The following is a 20,483-nucleotide window of genomic DNA, read 5'->3' on the forward strand; positions in this document are numbered from 1 at the left end:
TTTCCTCGGAGGATACATGATGAGTCAAACACATCTAGGCCTCTATTTCAATCATGTGTAATGAGTAGTAGTTTTGCTCTGAGTTCACATTTACACAAGCTGTGTTTCAAACCCTTATTGAGTGCTTTTTCTTTCCCCAGTATTGTGCAACCATGAAGTTAATGCATATATAAGCAAGAAACTTTAGGTGAACCTGTCACATCAGAGATACAAGAAACCTTGCTCTATGTAACAAAAAAAAAAAAAAAAATAGTGATTTCACCTACTATTTTGTTTTTTTATAGATTTCAATTAATTTGAGTCATTTATTATTTTTCAAGGGAATTGCTGTCAATTTCCCCTACTGGAGGTTTCTCTTTCTATATAAAATTTCCCTTTTGATAGGGTTTAGACAAGGCTCTTGTGTTGCATTAAAGATGGCTATCATTATTTATGTCTTTAATGAATCAGATATCAGATATAGTCCCCCACCCAATATACCCATGTTCAATAAAACAGATTTTAATAAAAGATTTTACTTGCATAATATAGAGTAAAAGCCTTTTACATGCATGCAACAGCTCTCTAATATAGTACCATTTTCATACTTGTGGTTAAAGCTTTTCCCTCCCTAAATTATTTTTTCAGACCCTTATAGGGTCATAGGTGTGTACTAGGCTAATGGCCCTGGAGCCTTTACAAGCCTAGCCCATAGGATTACCCTGACATCATGCCACCTGACCTTAGTTCCCAGTGCCTCTGTTGAGTAGAGCCACTGGAGTTATCCCCAGGGTGAATTTTCTATTTCCCATCCACTCAGCAAGATTTCTCTTCAAGAGGGACAGTGAGGTGCTCTGCTTTATGGGAAGACTATTCCATAGTATGGGCAGTCTCTGGGTTATGAACCTGTCCCTCCAGCATGTTCTGTTGATTGTGGTAATGAGGTTGAGGTCTCTGGAGCATGTGGTGCGGAGGGATTGGGATTTCTTTAGATGTAGCATTTCTAACAGAGCTGAGTCAGACATGGATTTGTAAGTCAAGCAGAGATCACCTTAGAGGATTAGCAAAACTAGTCCTTCATGTACTGGGAAAAATGGCTGCATCAATCATACTCATTCCCCTAGCTCACCTTCAAATGAGAATACTTCAGTGGTTACTTTCTGCACAGTGGTCAATCTTGGAACTTCCAATGTCACACAAGATTATTTTATTTATTTATTCAACATTTGTTAACCGGGAAAGTCTGACTTGGAACAAACCAATTTTCAGCAGAGGCCCGGAGAGAAAGGCTCCAGATGCATGTCTTTGTAACATGGGAGGAAACCGGAGCACCTGGAGGAAACCCACACGAATGCAGGGAGGACATGCAGACTCCGTACAGAAGGCACCACCAGCTGAGAATCGAATCGGAGAACCTCTTGCTGTAGGCGACAATGCTACTGCTGCACCACTGCACCGTCCAATGATTATGATAACCAATGCTTGCAAAAAGGACCTCCAATGGTGAATTTACTCTCCACTAGTATCTCAAGTCCGTCACTTCATGCCCCCTCCATCCCAGGCCACTGTGACCACGGATGCTTCCCAGATAAGAGGGAGGGCATTATCTATGGAATACAGTCCAAGGCATCTGGCAGGGACACAAGGCTCACTTACACATAAACATCCTAGAGATGAGGGTGGTGCTTTTAGTGTTGCAAGCAATTCAAGACACTCTCCCTGTAGGAACAATAGCAATCCAGTCAAAAAACATGTCTGTAGTCTGGTACATAAACAAACAGGGAGGAACCAGGTCTTACCCCCTTTGTTGAAAAGCTGTGAGGGTCTGGCAATAGGTAAAGGCTTCCAACCACTTTTTGATAGCAAAGCACATCCCAGGGAAATCCAACGTGATTGCAAACAAATTGAACAGGGCCATACTATGGCCACACAAGTGGTCCCTCAGTCAAAAAGTTATGGAAGAGATTTTCCAGAAATTGGATCAGCCTTGCTGCGATCTCTTTGTGTTGCCCAACAATGCCAAATGTAACCAACGATTTTACCCTCATTCCTCCCATGGGGGAGTCACCAAGGGATGCACTTGTTCACGATTGGCCTCCTATCCTCCTAATTCCCAAGTTTTTGCAGAAAGAAAATTTGTTGGAGACAACAGTATTCTGAATTAGCCCCTATTGGCCTCATCAGATCTGGTTGCCCTTTCTTCAGACTCATCTTTAGGGTGAACCATGGATTCTGGACCCTGCTCTGGATCTTCTGATTCACCTGTCAGGGATGGTTCACCCCAACCTGAACAATCTCAAACTAACAACTTGGCTGCTCCAGTTCTCCTGATTGCCAGGTTTCCTCTTCAGTCAAGCACATCTTGTTATCTTCCCATAAAACATCCACATGAAAACTGTACAGGGGTAAATGCCAGACATTTGTTAAATGGGCCAACAATAATCAGACAGGTCCCTTTTCTGTGTCCGTACATTCTATTCTAGAATTTTTGGCAAAACCTTTCAATGGAGAAGCTGCTGCAGCTACTATTAGAGTCCAGTTGGCAGCAAAATTCTAACTTCCATATAGGAGAGAATGGTTCAGGAATTATGTCTAAGAAGGCGATATGAGACAGAGAATAACTGGAGTTTTTTTGAGTCTGTCCATATAGGACAAGTGTTTAAGGCCTAGGATCATCTTTGTGAGGTACTTTTGTGGCCTCTCCAGTTGTTGAAGGTGTCTAGTGAGGTACATGCCAAATGGGGCATTGTACTTGGTGATTTGTCTAATGAGGGAAGAATAGAGGGAGACAATGACCTCTTTCTTCCTGGATGAAAAAAATTAGTAATGAGATGCACAACATAGATGGAATTTCTGACCACAGTGGCAATGTGGTGGTCAAAAGAGAGGTTGCTGTCAACCTGTGTCCCCAGATCTCTTATAATGTCTTCTGTGTTCAGTGGACTACCATCGATGTGGTAATTCATGGGAACTGAGTTTTTCCCAAAGGGGATGACGACACATTTTTTGGCATTGAGCTTAAGGCCATGGCTCTGACACCAGTTGTTGGTCTCAGTGAGGCCTTTCTGCAGGATGTCAGCATCACTTGGGGAGTAAATAGTAGCTCAAACTAGCAACTGTCTGTGAACTTTTTCAGCCAGTGTCCCTTCATGTTGGCCTGGAATTCAGAGAAGTAGATACCAAACAGGAGAGGACCCAGGACTGAACCCTGTGAGACTCCACTTGTGACTGGTCGGCAGTCTGACTTGGAGTCAGCTACTTTCACACTGTGGGTTCTATCTGTGAGGCAGTTTGCAACCCACCTAGTGATACAGGGGTTGATGCCTAGCTTAGTGAGTTTTTCTATGATTCCTGAGTGGGGAATCATATCAAAGGCCTTAGCCAGATCAAGGTAGGCTGTATGAACCACCTTGCCCTCATCCACAGCTCTGGTGACTGACTCAAAGAAGTTGAGCAGGTTGAGCAGGCATGATCTACCCTTTACAAAACCAAGCTGTGTGAGATCCAGAGTTTGAAGATTCCCTATATCCTTGTTTATTAACTCCATGATGATGTGTTCCATAGCTTTGCATATCAGACTCATCAGGTGAATGGGGCGATAGTTCCCAGGATCTGTAGCTACTCCTCCTTTGTGGAGAGGGATGACTGTAGCAGTGCGCCATTCAGTAGGGACAAAGCCTGAGGTGAGGCTGTGATTCAACAGGACACACAGGTGTGGTGCCAATTCACTCTGTAGTTCATATAGAAGACAGACAGGGATATTATCAGGTCCCATAGAAGCTGTATTCTTGGCCTTGGACAGTACTGTTTTAACCTGTGCAGCAGTAATACTGGGTGCTTGGCAATCTACTGGCATTGTGATTGGTCCTTTGGGGGCGTAGAGGGGTAAAGTTGGCACTGAATCTGTTGGCCAGTATATTGGCAATATCTGTTGGCTCAGTATAGGAGGTACCACTGTGCAGTAGCTCAGAGTAAATCTGGGTATTGCCATGGAGATTCTTTACAAAACTATAGAAGGGCTTAAGGTTGTCTTTACTATCTGCTGCAATTCTGTTTTCATTGTTCGCTTTAGAAGATTTGATGAGGGATCTCAACTTTTTGTTGAGGCCTGATAAGGGAGTTTTTCCAGTCTTGGGACTTCACCCTACTCCACATCAGTTTCTTCCTTCTGTTGTAGAATTTGTTTATGGCAGGGGACCACCAGATTGGCTTCCTTTTTTTAGAGGAGAGTGTCTTGGTTCTGTTGGGTATGGCGAGATCCATGCATTTGTGCACATGTTCGTACAGTGCATTGGTGTATGATTCGGCGGTCATGCAACTATTTTAGTTGCATGGGTGCTGTGAAGTTAGCCACCTCTGTTTTAGGAACCCAAAGTTAGCTTTGGAGAAGTTTTTCATAGTGGTTACCTCTGTGGGGTGGGGGTGGATTTCCAAGGTGATTAGTTTGTGGTCAGATCTGACCAGGGAGGAGTTGACTATTGCTTTAGAGCAACGGTCGCCCATGTTAGTAATGACCAGGTCAAGGATGTTGCTCCCTCTAGTAGGGGTAAGAATGAGCTGGTCCAGGGCATTGGAATTAATGAATTCCAGGAAACTTTGGGCAAGTGTATTGGTACATGAGTAGTTTACCCAGTTAATGGAGGGGTAGTTGATGTCGCCCAGTATGAGAATGTTAGGTTGGACTCTAATATTCTCCAGGGTGCTTAGGAACGTGGAGTGTGAGTCTTGAGACATGGTTGGGGACCAATAGCAGCCTGCGGCCTGAATTGCTGTCTTACTCAATGTTAGCTGCACCTAAAATATCTCTGATGCGTTATGTTGGGCTACTAGTCTGGAGATGTGCACATCCTTTATGAATATGGAAACAACTCCACCTTTGGAGCTTCGGTACAAGTTCTGGGGCTGAAAGGTTTGGAATGAGTTATAGCCTGGTAGTGCAGTGGTGCTTTCTGCTGCCTTGAACCAGCTCTTTGTTACAGCACAGATGTCGATGTTCTCCATTTTAAGGAGTGCTTCGAGTGAGTGCATTTTGAGATTTCGACTTCTAGCATTGAGCAGCATGACCCACAGATTGCATTTGTTTAAAGCTGTTATGGTGGTAATTTGGTCTTTAGAACACACCCTAAAAAAGGCACTATGGGATAGCAAGAGCCTTGGCCAGTATCCGGAAGTCCAAGGGTGATAGATGCAGACCATCTCTGGCAAAGCATCGAGGTCTGTCAGTCATGTCATCTCAGGCAGACAGATACTGAATCCCCTTGGAATGATACCAGAAACTTAGCCAATTGTTGAAATCAATCATTTTCTGCTTGTACTATGGTATCATTCTGGGTGATGGTAGGATGCTGCTCAGGGCTAGGGTCATACCCGTCTGGGCTACATAATCCGAGAGCTCCTCCCTGTCTCTTTTCATATAGTCTAGGGAGGTACTTCTTAGGTCATTCACACCCACATGTACAATAACAGTCATATTTGTATCTGTTGTTGAGGGACCTGAGTGAGTGCATTATGTGGTGGATCCTGGTACCTGACAGGCAGCTGACTGTTACTTTCTCCTTATTTAACCTAGTGAGTGGGACATCAGTGTGCCTCACTATCGAGTCACCTATGACTAGTGTTTTGAATATGCTGTTTTGCCTTAGGGGTTTGGTTGAATAACGACTGTTTAGGAGAGCTATGTGTCTCATGATTAATGTTGTGTTGTGGTGTTCAAGTGCGTTTTTGCCATGGAGGCCTCTGCTGTTTGGGTAGATTTTTATTGAGAGCCTCCGGGAAGGTGGGTGTGTGATTTGTGTTTTTATGTGAAGGTAGTGCTGGTGTGTGTTCTGGAGGGCTATGTGTTCATGTAGTGTAGTGCAAGTGTTGACCTTCTCCTCTTGACTAGCAATTCCGGTCTTGGCTGGAGAGTGCGTGGCTTCAAGTTTGGATATATAAGTGCATCTCTCACAAGTCTGATTGTTGGGAGGTAAGAAGAGAGGGTTGTCAGTGTACATGAGGCAGTTGCTACATTGCCTCAGGATGCCCAAGTTCACCAGGGTAATAGAAAAAAGCACAGGGAACTGACCTTTAGACATGCCTGGAAGGGTGGGAATTAGTAATAAGTACTGGAGCTATTTCCTTGTAGAACATTTAGCGCTGGTAGCACTTTTGTGTGCTACAGTAATTTCTACAAGAAGTCTGGTAAAGTGCTAGACTAATAAGGTAGTAAAAGTGCAGGAGAGGAGAGAACTAGCAGATCTAATAGAACAATTGAAGAGCACTCTTTTTGGCACTGTTGAGAAGCTTACAAACAGTCCTGGATACAGCAAATCTGTATCTGGACTAGACTAGTTACAGGAAAGGCGGGAAACAAGTGAAAATGTGGGCTTTTAAACCAGTGTTTTTTCCATAAAATATACTTTTTCTCTCCTAATCTTATATCACCCAATCATTTGTACTTATTTTTGTTCAAAGACAAGCCTGCTTTTCATAAAATATCCTCCACTAAACTTACTGTATAACGTACAAACTTCTCATCACTGGATACAATTCTCATGTCATATGCATAACCCATCAAAACTGCTATCTTGATTCCCTTATATATTTCCCATATCCATCCTTCTGTCATCCCTTTTACTTCACTAACAACTAAATTTGTGACAAAGTTAAAAGCAGATGCCTTAACAGATATGCCTACTTCACTCCATTTTTCATCCTTATCTTCCCCTACTGTTCACTAAAGGAATGGTTTTAGGGGAAGATGCAACCATTCACTAAAGAAATCAAAAAGAAATACTTAAGAAACAATTACTAAAATTCCTATGGTTTCCAAAGAAACCTAGGGTAGCCTTACATCATCATATTAAACCCTGGAATGTAGGAAGTATTAACTTTCCTGATATAGATACCTATGTTAAAGCAACAATTTTTAAAACTATCATAAACTGGATTTATCCTAATTATAACTCAGATTGGAAAACCTTACATTTCAACCTGTCTAATACTAATGATGACTTAACAGGAAAAAAAAGAAGTATAAATCAAAGTAAATCCTGTTGACATTGTCTTTTTAACAGCATATAATACAATCCCCATCACCTTTTCTTTTATGAACCACATTTTAAATATTTTTAGAAATGTCATACTCAGTAAAATAGACTTGAAACTTTGGTTTGAGACTATCATTCCTTTTAGTATAACCAAATCTTTCTTTAATAAAGTCTCCATAACTAAACTTGACTTTTGGGAGACCAAAAGCTTTTCTTGCTGGTATCAGTTTTAAACATCTGAAAGTAAAAGAGCTTTAACATCTTATAAATGGTGATGATATGGATCCTCAAAATTGATTACTTTTACAGAATATTATAATATAAGCTGATGACAAAAGTTTATTTCTTGCACATTCTTGTCATAAAGAAAACTATAAACTAATTAAAATTTTCTATGATATATTATACAACAAATCAAGGTAGAAGAGTACAGTAGTAATTTAAATGAACATTTTTGGAAACATAAAATTGGATCATAACTCTTTACTTAATCAAAAGCAGAAATTCCAAAGATTAAATTATATTAAAATATATCTTGGTCTCAACATTCGTGCATATTTACTTGGAAATTTTTATAAAGACTTTCTTAACTCCAGACAGAATGGCCAAAATAAAGAAAACAGCAGCATCAAATGTTGGAGGTGTACCAAGATTTGTAATGCAGATTGGATGCAAATATTTTTTGATTGTCCTTCTTTGAAACATTTTTAGAATTCCACAGAACACTTCATGAAAGCTGTATGGTTTGATTCTTTTTCTTTAACTAGTTCTTTTTTAGTTCTGTTTAATAAAATGGTAACCACAAGTTATATAATTAGAATCTCTACCTGCTCTGGACCATTTTGGCAGTGGCAAGGAAAGATATCTCTAAGGGTTGGAGATAGATTTCATCGCTATCCATTTTGTAAGTTTTATCCTCCTTAAAAGAAGTAACCTTAACTGAGACTAAAACAAAGTAAATAGTAAATTAGGTTATTTCCTAAAATACTTGTCAAGAATCTTTGGACAAAAGTGTTATCTGTGATTAATATATTTCAGCAGAACTCTGCCTCCTGAATTTGTTTCTCAAAATGTCTATAGCTTACTTACTATACTGAACTTTACTGTCTGGAGTACCACAATTTGTTTTAGTTAATATCTCACAGACATGTTGTATATATTGTACATAGCTTTTTCCTCGGGGGAAAAAAATATTTTCTTTTCATTGCAATTGTATTGCTGCTATTTACAATTGTATTAAATGTACTTCTGTTTATATAGTAAAAAAACAAAAATAAAAAAAAAATGAAGAAAAAAAGGAATGATCATATGTGGTTTTCTTTTCATAAATAAAATTCTTCTTAAATTCATCATTTTCATTATCTCTGTTATTTATTTGACTCAAGTTATCAAATGTCAACGTTATTTCACATATATCTCTTATCCTGTTATTTGCCTGGTAATTCCTTTGCCTTTCTTGGAATAGTAGTGGCTTCTCCTCATCTAGGGTTAAGAGGTACCTCTTTACCCAGACCAGCAGAAGCAACTATCACTCCAGTAAAGCCAAAGGAATTAACAACCAAATAAGATAATCAAATCCAATGAGGACCATCTAAGTACTGAGGACCCCCAACTACCAGCAAGTTACCCTTTCTTTATCTTAGTACTCACTTGTAGGAGGCTGAGTTTATACTTGCCACCCCAGATCTGGGACTGTACATCACTGTTTTTATTATTTTTTTTAATGTCACATTATGTTATGTATCTTTCTTAATAGCAACAATACTTTTCTTGCACCCTTCCCTTTCCTGACTCTATATATTTTAGTGACCTTAGTCTTAATAGTAACTGGATCAACATTGTTTTGTAATTCTCCTTAACTTGCTAATAACCTTCAATTTATAAAGCCTCCATACCACACCTATTACAATTGAGCCTCACTGAATTATAGCAGACATTGTCATTCTAAATCACCACTTACATAGTTATTTACAAAATTTAAAAAGTTTGTCTGGCATCTTTTCAGATTCTTTATAATATAATCTAGCTCCCTTAATAGCTAAGTTCTTCTACTTTTTCCAAAACAATTTCTTCTTCTGTGTTATTATTTCTTCTTTCGATCCCATCACGTTGTATTCTATATAGTTTGACCTAACCGACCTTCAGCCTTCTTTACTAACTTATTCCACCTGCATTTTTTTAAAACAAATGTGGACTACTTTCATTATTTCTACTTGCTTTATTTCAACCATACCTTATTCATTTTATGATTTCCTTTGTTCCTTCTTTATCTTCTTCCTTTGTTTTATGTGTTAAAAAGGTGACATCTCTTCTTTTCTCAGTTAATTATAAACATGTATTTCTAGATTCAACAGAAATGTGTCACTGGCTCAACAGGCAGGAGACTCAATTTAGTAGCTAGATGATTAGAAGGTTGTGAGTTCTATTCCTTCCAAGAGGTGCTTGGATTTGTTTATCTGTACATTGGTCAGACTAGATTTAAAATACCCACTGAGGGAAATGTCCTCTTTCTAGAAAAGGTCTTACCATATGGAATCCGCTATCTGCAGACAAAAATAAAATCTTAAAAAATACCACCAAATACAAGATACAGAAAATGACAAAAATGCTACTAATCCAAAGGATGTGACAGATTTATTAAAACACTTAGTGCCTTGGCTTACACAGCCTTCCAAGAGTAAAAGGCACATTTCAAACCAGCTTTAAATACACTAAGAATCACTACAAAAAAAATTATACAATCATACAATAAGTAGATTACATACTTCCAATTGCACTCCTTGTTTATCTTTCAAACTTGTGCATTCCCCCAGACATACGTCAGCCTTTTCTAAACACATCTTTTAAGGTTATCAGGATTAGAGTTATGATGATGCAAAAAAATGACTGCCCAGTGGACTATCCAGCTTTTTGTTTTTAATATCTCTAATATGTTCTTGAAGGTGAACTTTAAAGCTTCTGTAAGTTTCCCCTATGAAAATCAAATCACAAGTACATTTCAGAGCATAAACAATGCCTTCTGTACTATATGTAAAACTGTTCTTTAAAGTAAATCAAAATTCATTAATATATGGAAAAGAATTAACCAAATATTTACAAATTGAACATTTTTTACAAGGAGTAGTACCTCCATGAACAACAATATTCCTATTCATACTGGCCTCTGTTGGAATAAATTGGTTATGCACAATCTTGTCAGCCAATTTTCTAGCCCTCTTATAGGAAATATTAATCTGGCTAGGTAACACAAATGTTAAGTCCTTGTCCTTCAATAACATAGGCCAAAATTGTCTTATATTCTTGACAACTTGTTCAGTTAATACATTAAAAGTGGTAACAAAATAAACTTCTCTTTTGTTACCCCATTCCAAGGCAGGACTTCTCTTAAAATTAGATGTATTTCTAACATAAATATCCCTCCTAGTCTCAATATTAGGCCCACTTCTACTCATGTTATATTCCTGCCTCAATGCCATTATTTTATATTTAGCCTCCATAACTTCACTAACACTATAACCTCTGGTGTTGAACATTTTTTCGGCTTCCATAATTTCCTTATTAAATATATCATTGGCACTACATAACCTATGAATTCTTAAAAAAATCATTATAAGGTAGTACAGACAGTAAGTGGTGAGGATGGCAACTATTCCCATACAAAAATCCAATCCAAAAAATGCTTGGTGCTGACTTGTTCCAACCAAAAAACAAAATCAAGCAAAGAAACAAAGAAGTCCTTGGTGGAAACACCGCTGTAAATCCAAAATAAGTTTATTCTCCAACAGAACACATAAAATGTAGAAAGATAAGCGCTTTCGGGTACTAGACCCTTCTTCAGATAAAAGTACAATAAAAACATCATGAATTTAAATAAAAATCCACCAATAGAATATCAGTAAAATGCCCGCCTTTTCTTTAAAGTTGGTCTCATAGGTATGACATCATTCAAGCCAGGTGCCCTATGGGCCATTAGTTCAATGATCCACTTTGACTCTATTAACTCAGTGAGTTGTTCAATATCACCCCCTCTAGTGTTGAGTTTAACATTAGCAATTGCCCTAAACTTGAAATTGTGAGTAGGATTGTGCTCTATGTGTCTGAAAAGAGCATTATGTACATCTTGATTCCTGATGGCAGAAAGGTGTTGCAAAATCCTTACTTTGAACATGTTGTTAGTTTTTCCTACATAAAAGCAGCTGCAAGATTCACAGTTGGCCAAATAGACTATGTCTTTAGTTCTACAAGTGGCCCTAGCTTTCATAAGGAAGGTTCTACCAGTAACAGGATGTAGAAAAGTGGCATCCTTATTAACATAGGTACAGGCTTTGCATGTTCCACAAGGTACACTTCCTACTTGAGTTTTGAGCATTGATTTAGTGACAGTGTTCTCAGCACATAAGATGTCTTTTAAGTTCTTATTTTTCTTTTATCCAAAAATGGGGTGTGAACCTGCTATGTGCTTAATCTTATCATCACTGACTAAGGCATTCCAATTTTTTCTAACTATCTCACTGATATCTTTAACATTACTACTATAAGTAAGCATGACCTTTTGTTTATTATTGTTACTACCCTTACTATGAGATGTACTAGAGTCATCCTCACTGCGATGTAACCAGGGTTATAACGATGTATCCTCCTACCTTTCTTACTATCAATCACATCATTCACCATCTTGGCTTGATAGCCTCTCTCAAGAAAGAGGCCCTTTAGCCTATCCACCTCATATTCAAAAGTAGGCTCATCTGTACAAATCCTAGAAATCCTCTCCAACTGTCCCTGCACCACACTAGGAAAAGTATAGCGAGGATGCATACTGTCATACAACAGCAGTGTGTTCTTCCAGCATTGTTTTCTATAAAGGCTAGTTGAAAAGCCTTCAATGCTTTGCTCTATACAAGCATCTAAGAAGTCCAACCTGGCTTGAGAAGTGTTATGAGTAAATCTAAAAAATGTGGTAGTGGAGTGTAAATAACTGATAAACTCTGTCAGCTCAGGCTCACTCCCCCTCCATAAAATAAAGACGTCATCCACAAATCGTTTATATAATCTGATATGTGACATCCATCTCGTATAGTTAAAAACGAATTCCTTTTCCCAAAAATAAAGTACTAAATTAGCATATGTATTTGCACAGGGTGTGCCCATGGCAACACCCTGTGCTTGTCTGTAAACCTGTTGTAAGCCCAAAAATAAGTTATTTTCCAGAACCATGGTTAGCATAATTTGTACTAACTCTACCTTTTGGCAAGTAACATTCATATCCTCAACAGTTGACCTATGGCCGCTATGCCATAATTATTATTAATAACAGTAAACAGGTTCTGAACATCGAGCGTTACCATTAAGTAAAAATCATTGCTAATACCAGTCCTTGTAACTTCACCTAATGCCTTCAAAAAGTCTCCAGTATCTATCAAGATATTATCAATCTTCTCCACATAGGGTTTGAGTAAGCATTCTAACCAAATTGAAATGTTTTCAGTAACCCAATTCCTCCCAGAGACTATTGGACGCAGTGATGGGTCTATCAATGACTTGTGTATTTTGGGTAAGCCTTTGAAAATGGGGGTGACCACTCCATCTACCCTTAAAGATTTGTAAAGATCCTCATCTATAATCATATCATGTAAAAGTAGTGTAAGGGTATTGTATACCTTTTCTGTAGTTTGTCTAACAATCAGTGGATTAATAGGAATGTATGTGTCTTTATCTGATAGTAACTCACTAAGCTTATGCTGATAAAAAGTGGTATCCAACAGTACCACCGCTCCCCCCTTGTCAGCCATCTTTATAGTTATATTTTTGTTCTCACTTAAATCCTGTAATGCTTTCCGCTGAGCTATCATTAAATTATAGTATTTACTAGCATGGTTATGCTGAAAATAACTCATAAGATCATGCTCACAAGCATTCATAAAAAGATTCATTGAGGGACTGAAGGGTGGTATATAGCCACTTGGTTGTTTTAAAGATATGTTATTGGTGTGGTCATTACCAAACATACATCACAAAGCTATCCCTCTACAATAAAGCATCTAGTACATCTCATAGTAAGGGTAGTAACAATAATAAACAAAAGGTCATGCTTACTTATAGTAGTAATGTTAAAGATATCAGTGAGATAGTTAGAAAAAATTGGAATGTCTTAGTCAGTGATGATAAGATTAAGCACATAGCAGGTTCACACCCCATTTTTGGATACAAAAAAAATAAGAACTTAAAAGACATCTTATGTGCTGAGAACACTGTCACTAAATCAATGCTCAAAACTCAAGTAGGAAGTGTACCTTGTGGAACATGCAAAGCCTGTACCTATGTTAATAAGGATGTCACTTTTGTACATCCTGTTACTGGTAGAACCTTCCTTATGAAAGCTAGGGCCACTTGTAGAACTAAAGACATAGTCTATTTGGCCAACTGTGAATCTTGCAGCTGCTTTTATGTAGGAAAAACTAACAACATGTTCAAAGTAAGGATTTTGCAACACCTTTCTGCCATCAGGAATCAAGATGTACATAATGCTCTTTTCAGACACATAGAGCACAATCCTACTCACAATTTCAAGTTTAGGGCAATTGCTAATGTTAAACTCAACACTAGAGGGGGTGATATTAAACAACTCACTGAGTTAATAGAGTCAAAGTGGATCATTGAACTAATGGCCCATAGGGCACCTGGCTTGAATGATGTCATACCTATGAGACCAACTTTAAAGAAAAGGCGGGCATTTTACTGATATTCTATTGGTGGGTTTTTATTTAAATTCATGATGTTTTTATTGTACTTTTATCTGAAGAAGGGTCTAGTACCCGAAAGCGCTTATCTTTCTACATTTTATGTGTTCTGTTGGAGAATAAACTTATTTTGGATTTACAGCGGTGTTTCCACCAAGGACTTCTTTGTTTCTTCCCATACAAAAACATATTTCTTTGGTTGAATTTCCTATATAGGCCAATCTCCAGGCCATTCAGTTTAATATCCAGGAAACTCACCTGAGAGCCCAGTTGAATACCATCAAACTGGTTTGATAAAGCTGTTAGCGAAAGCGCTCACCCAATAAATAATTTTTTGATTTCACCATATAATTTTCTGTTATTGGACTGAATAGTCAACGCTTAAAGAACTTAAAGGATTTGTATGTAGTTCTGTATAATTTGAAGTTGGTGTTTTGGTGCCAATACATGGACTTTTTGTCTTGACATCTAAGACCTTCCATCTCCGTGGAGTGAAATACCAGCAGGAGACATTGTTATTTATTGAATTAAGGTACAAAATAACCTGAGATCTATAGAAACTATGTGGAAATATGTAGTCTTCTTCAATCTTAGCCATCACCAGATTAGCATACATGGGGGTAAAAGCTGCCCCATTGGCAGTTCCTTGTAATTGGTGAAAAATGTCCCCATTAAATATGAAGAAATTATTTTTAAACAAAAAGAGACCAAATCTATAAGAAAATGTGACCTAGGTGAGTCACCTAGAAAATGGAACAAGCTCTGTATTCCTACATCATATTTTATATTTGTGTAAAGACTTTTAACATCCATACAAAGCCAGAACATAGAGCTACTCCATTTAAGCCCCCTAATTTTATTCAAAAAGTCCTGGATATCCCTAATATAAGAGGAGGTGCTCATAACCTATTTTTCAAATATTCATGTAATAAAATACTAATGTGCTTTAAGAAGTATTTTTGGCAGAAACAATTGGTCTTCCACTAAGATTTTCAAGGCCTTTGTGGGTTTTAGACAGGCAATAAAATACCGCTATACTACTATTTTCCACATTAAATTTCTTTTCCACATCATTGGCCAAGAAATAACCTAACCAGGACTCCTTATTAAGTAGGAGTAGATATTCATCAATAGCCTCATAATATCTGGAAATATATTTTTCATATACTTCTTCATTTTTAAGATGAGCATAACACATATCCAGGCATTGGGTATAATGCATAACTAATATTTGGTTCCCCTTGTTTGATGGTTTCACCACCAACCTTCTGTCATTGCAAAATTCACAAAATGCCAACCACTGCTATTTACTCAAATTATAACAAACATCAGATGTTTTGCTTCTGCACTTCCAATAAAGCTATTCCACTTCAAAATTCACAGTAGAAATATAGCTCTGTATACAATTATTCATAAAAAGAGGAATAAAATAACTCTTCGCTGGACCTGTACTTGTGTCAAGATTACTATAAGCATTAATATCATGTTCACCAAAATCATCCTGTGATGAATAATAGGAGTAAAATGAATCATCAGAACTCACATTTAATCTGCCCCACGTTATCACATCTATTAAAATAATCAATTAAATGTAATTTCCTACTGAACAAAAACATTTCACTTTTCAGTGTATGTAACCTAGGTAAGCCTACAGGTATAAATTTAAGTCCCAGATACAGCATCAGAAATTTCACAATTAGAAAGATTAAGTATTAAAAAATCTTAAAACCTTGGAAACATTCACAGAAAAGGCAGAAAGAAGCTAGGAAAGTATTTGTCCTGGCCCCCTTTAATAATGCACACTGACACCAACAGACATTTAATGACTTTTATTAAATTCAAACAGAAATCAATAAATTTATTCAAGAACTGCAACAAAATAACTGATACATGACTTTATTCTTAGCATCCATCAGGGCAGCGTACTCACTCATCCTGTCTGACTAAGCAGTGCCCATACTCCACTCGCTTATTCTTACCAAGCAGCATCTGGCAGATCACTTGATCCCAAAACTCAATGCCATTAACACAATCACCAAAAGCGTGGAAGAAGAGGACAAATACTGTCCCTCTTCTCCACTCTTCTCCACCCCATAAACACTTCATAACCCAAAATAACAAAGAAAAGAGGGAGGGGGGTTTAAAGCTCATGCCAAAATGTGACACTATTTCCCCCACTAGACTTAAATAAAACCTAAATCCCTCCCTTAATCTACCTCACTTCCTCTGATTCCCCACCCCATTAACCCCATACCATCCACAGCCTAACTAACCTATCCCTATCACTACACTAAACCCTTCTATCCATCCCCACCCACCCTCATTACCCTTATACTAATTCCCTAAGATGGTCCTGGACAAATTAGTTTGTCCCAAACTTCATTTATCCCAGCCCCCTTTAATAATGCACACTGACACCAACAGACATTTGACGACCTTTATTAAATTCAAACAGAAACCAATAACTTTATTCAAGAACTGCAACAAAATAACTGAAACATGACATTCTTCTTAGCTTCCATCAGGTCAGTGTACTCACTCACCCTGTCCGAATAAACAGCATCTATACTCCACTCGCTTATTCTTATCAAGAGGCATCCTGCAGCTCACTTGATCCCAAAACTCAATAACATTAGCACCATCACCAAGAGGGAGAAGGAAGAGGACAATTCTGTCTCTCTTCTCCTCCAACCAGCCTGACCCCAGGCTGTTCCCCCTCTTCTATCCAAATACTTTCACCATACCATCTAAAAATAATTTCAAGTGTACATTATGTAAATCCAGATCAATATCACTCAAATGCACACTGTCAGCTCTAAACCAAACCAAATCCCTGTCATCAAAATCCCGATGTTCTATCGTGTACATGCCTAAAGCTCCTGACTGTAGAGCCAGACTATGATTAACAGACTCCGTGTCCTCTCCAAAGCCTGAAAACTGACTGTATTCCTCCAACTCAAGTGTGGCGCTATCTCCAACCCCAACCATACTATACACGTGCCCGGAAATAGTTCTTTTCAACATACACAAATCCTCCTTGTTGAGATAGGCGAAGGCTGGCAGCCTAGTCAGATAGAATTTTGTAGATAATTCTGTCATTTGTAAATATTAATATAAGCCACAGGCTTGTTCTCTTAAATGGAAGAAAATGCTGTTAGATATTGAACTGCACAAATGTAACAACAATGCACTCTGCTGTAAGAAAGCTGATAAGTCAAGCATTGTGAAATTCTTTGATCTAAAACTCAGAGCCAACATGTCTAGAGGAAGGCATTCTGCCTATTGTTTTGAGGCCAGAGTCAATGGCTAGAATTTACATATATAATTTGTTTTATTGCTCTGGCTCCCTAACTAGCTGCAAGATCAAAAGGGCTATTAACCTCTGAGTTCTGTTAGCCTGGGAACCAGAAAGAAATGATGTAATCTGAAATGAATCAGTGGTACTGCATTATCAATTTAAGGAGAGAAAGAATGAGAGCATTAGAGCATTTTTTCTCGAGATAATCCAACTCACCAGTCTGCCTGTGTCTGTATGTAAGTAGGATCTTAGACTTTAGTGTTTCTCTTAGAAATAGCTAGGAAATAGGAAGATTAGACTAAGTGTTTATCTGTGTTGATGTCAGAACTATTCTACTGTATTATTTTAAGCATTTTCCTGTGATCTCTGAACTCTTAACTAGTACTGTGTAGTAAGAAGTATTGTCTTGTGTTTTTATTATTTATTATTAAATATTTTTAAACCTTTCAACTGTGGCTGTTTTATGTAGAGATAATTTAAGCTCTAGAGTACATTGCATGTATATAGTGATACTGTCCAAGTCACTCCAATAAGCTTTGCTGTTCAGTCACTTACCATTTGGATAATAATATTGCACAGTAATTGGATACCCTTTGTTAAGGGCCTTTTTAGTAGCTGATATTAGTGGGTGGTGGCAGCTGTTACTACCTTTTAGACTGGGCAGAAAGGGGGCACAGCTGGAGAATCTGTGCCAGCCTTCCTCAGGAGTTTCTGTGTGTTTGTATGTAACTCATATCTCAAAGTGTGTGTGAATCAGCTACTTGGGTAGGGACATGAAGCACTGGTTGGACAGAGAGGGTGCTGGAGGTCTTAGCTTGCCCACTAGGCTGAGATTTGCACCATATAGCTGTGCCAGTGGGGTGTCTTATTGGGAATCTGGAAAGAAAGGAAGAAACTTGCCCCAGACTAACTGTGATCTCTGTGTGCTCTTAAGGGAAATTGTACTTTACTGTGTGTGTATTTGTTATTCTCACCTATGTGGATACCCCTCACTGGTGCTAGTGGTGAGGATTGAGGCTCCTTGATTGCTGGGCCAGTGCACAGGCATCACATATTAATTGTTTGGCAGTGGTGGGATATCCACACTGCATATTAATTGGTCGGCAAATACGAATTGGCTTGTAGTGGTGTAGGTAGAGTGAATTCCTGTAGCTTGTGTACAGTGATCACTGCAGGTGTTTTGTACTCTAGATCACAATTGTTTTATTTCTTTTGTTAGCTTAGTTAGTCAGGGAGAGCAGGAAGCATGTCAGCAGAGGAGTACGGAAAGCTGACAAGGAGCCAGCTGACTGATATATGCCAGGCTAGGGGACTGGTGCATGGAAACCTAAGACAGACTTGATTGCAGATGTGATCACAGCTGCATCAGACAACAGACACCAGGAGGACGATCAGACTGGCAGTGGAGATGTACCACACTCAGAGAATAGACAGCTCAACCTTTCTACAGAAAACATAAAAATCCATCTGAAGCTAAAGAGACTTGAGTTGGAGGTCAAGTGTTTGGAAATATAAGTAGCTGGAGAGATTGAGATGTCTACAGGCTGAGGAGAATAAGAAATTGCTACACCTGGAAGCTGAGGAAAAGGAGAGGCAGAGGCAGCATAAGAAGGAGATGCTGACTCTTCACCAGAGTCATGGTGGTAATGGGGAAGGGAGTAACTGGACACCAGAAGCACAAAAGGTCAGTAATTTCTTACACAGTTTGAAGAAGGGGATAGTTATGATACTTTCATTCATATGTTTGAGAGGGTATGTAAATGGTTTGATGTTGACCAAAGACTTTGGGTATGGTTCCTGACCCCCTTACCCCATGAAAAAGCTGTAACTGTGTTGTCTAAAATTTCTGATCAGGTATGTTTTGATTATACTGCTATTAAGAACTGCTTGTTAGAATTGTTTAAGCTAACACCTGAAATGTATAGGACAAAGTTTCATGAGCATAGACACAAGGCAGATGAAAGTGTGTGTGAATATGTTGCTAAACTGAGCACTTACTTTCATAGGTGGGTGAGTGGATGTCAGGTCACCACTTTTAAAGGGTTGGCAGACCTTTTGGTAAGGGAACAAACACTTAGCACTTTGCCTGAGGACATGAGGATCTGGTTAGCTGATAAACAATGTGCTACTTCAGATGAGTTGGAGAAGAAAGAAGACCTATACCTAGCAAGCAGGGCATCCCGGCACAGGAAAGGGACCCCCGGTACTGCTCATGGGTCTAAAGGAACCCATGGTGGGCAGCCAGGCTTCCCCAACAGAATAGTACAGTTCTGTACACTTACAATAAATGTAGATGTTCAAGTGTATTCACTGTTGCAGTCATTACATTTGGGTAATTTGCTGGCAGGTTGCCCTCAGTCAGCCTGATTAACAAAGTCTTGGGTCCTGCATCAGTTGCTGTCCCTTCTTCCATGACGTCAGGTCATCAGGGGTATAAAACATGCATCCAACGCCATTACATCAGTTTTTCTTGTCCCAGATGTCAGGTGCCCCCTAATGGGGAGCAAATAAAATTAAAAACACAAAAATATACCTCCAACCAAAAGCAAATACACCAAAAAGGCTTTTAAGCATAGTAAAAAAAAGTAGAGGTATAGCCAGAGAAAAGTAGGGGACTGGAGGGATGGTAACCAGGACTGCAACAGTGAATACACTCGAACATCTACATTTATGTTAAGTGTACACAACTGTGCCATGTTCTTCGTGTTTCACTGTTGCAGTCATTACATTTGGGTAGATTCCCAAAGCTATGATTGGAAGGAGGAGTTTATACAGCATTAGGGCCAGCTATAAGGCCTTGCAAGACAGCAGTGGCAAAACCAGCTCTGGATTTTGAGAAAATTGGTAAATGATAATGCTTGGTGAAAGTATGTATAGAACTCCAGGTAGCAGCTTCTAGAATATCCCTGGTAGGAACACCTCTGAGAAAAGCTGCAGAAGTAGATGTAGCCCTGGTGGAGTGAGATCTGATCCCCTGGGGGTAGGATTTTCCATGGTGTTTACAGCAGAATTGAATGCAATGGCATATCCATTTGGAAATGGTTTGTTTTGAAATAGCCTTCCCCTCTGCCCCTGCAGCAAACGCTACCAGCAATTGTTCAGATTTTCTTCAAGATTTAGTCCTGTCCAAGTAGTATCTAAGTTGTCTGTGCACATCCAAGGAATGCAGAATTCATTCCCCTTTGTTCTGTGGATTGGGAAAGAAGGTTGGCAAATGAATGGACTGATTAAGAGCCACACTGGAAACCACCTTGGGCATTAAAGATGTACTGGTCCTCAGAGATACCCTGTCCGCATGAAAGATGATGAAAGGCTCCACTGCCATAAGGGTCTGTAATTCAGATATCCTTCTAGCTGAAGTGATTGCTAAAAGGAAGGCTGTTTTCCAAGAAAGAATTTTTAAGTCTGCAGTAGCAGCTGGCTTGAAAGGAGGTAGAGTGA

General features: G+C 38.7%; 1 protein-coding gene across 1 annotated transcript in view; it reads right to left on the reverse strand.

The window, feature by feature from the left end:
- LOC122793664 (deleted in malignant brain tumors 1 protein-like) overlaps positions 1-16,732 on the reverse strand; it is a 74,612-nt gene extending 57,880 nt beyond the window's left edge. The window contains exon 1 of the mRNA XM_044061917.1: positions 16,489-16,732. Within this exon, the coding sequence (XP_043917852.1) occupies positions 16,489-16,732 (244 nt within the window). The remainder of the gene's footprint in view (positions 1-16,488) is intronic.
- Positions 16,733-20,483: the final 3,751 nt, after the last annotated feature.

Source organism: Protopterus annectens, chromosome 1.part0, assembly GCF_019279795.1.
Source record: "Protopterus annectens isolate FY-2018-M chromosome 1.part0, PAN1.0, whole genome shotgun sequence".
Classification (NCBI taxonomy): domain Eukaryota; kingdom Metazoa; phylum Chordata; order Ceratodontiformes; family Protopteridae; genus Protopterus; species Protopterus annectens.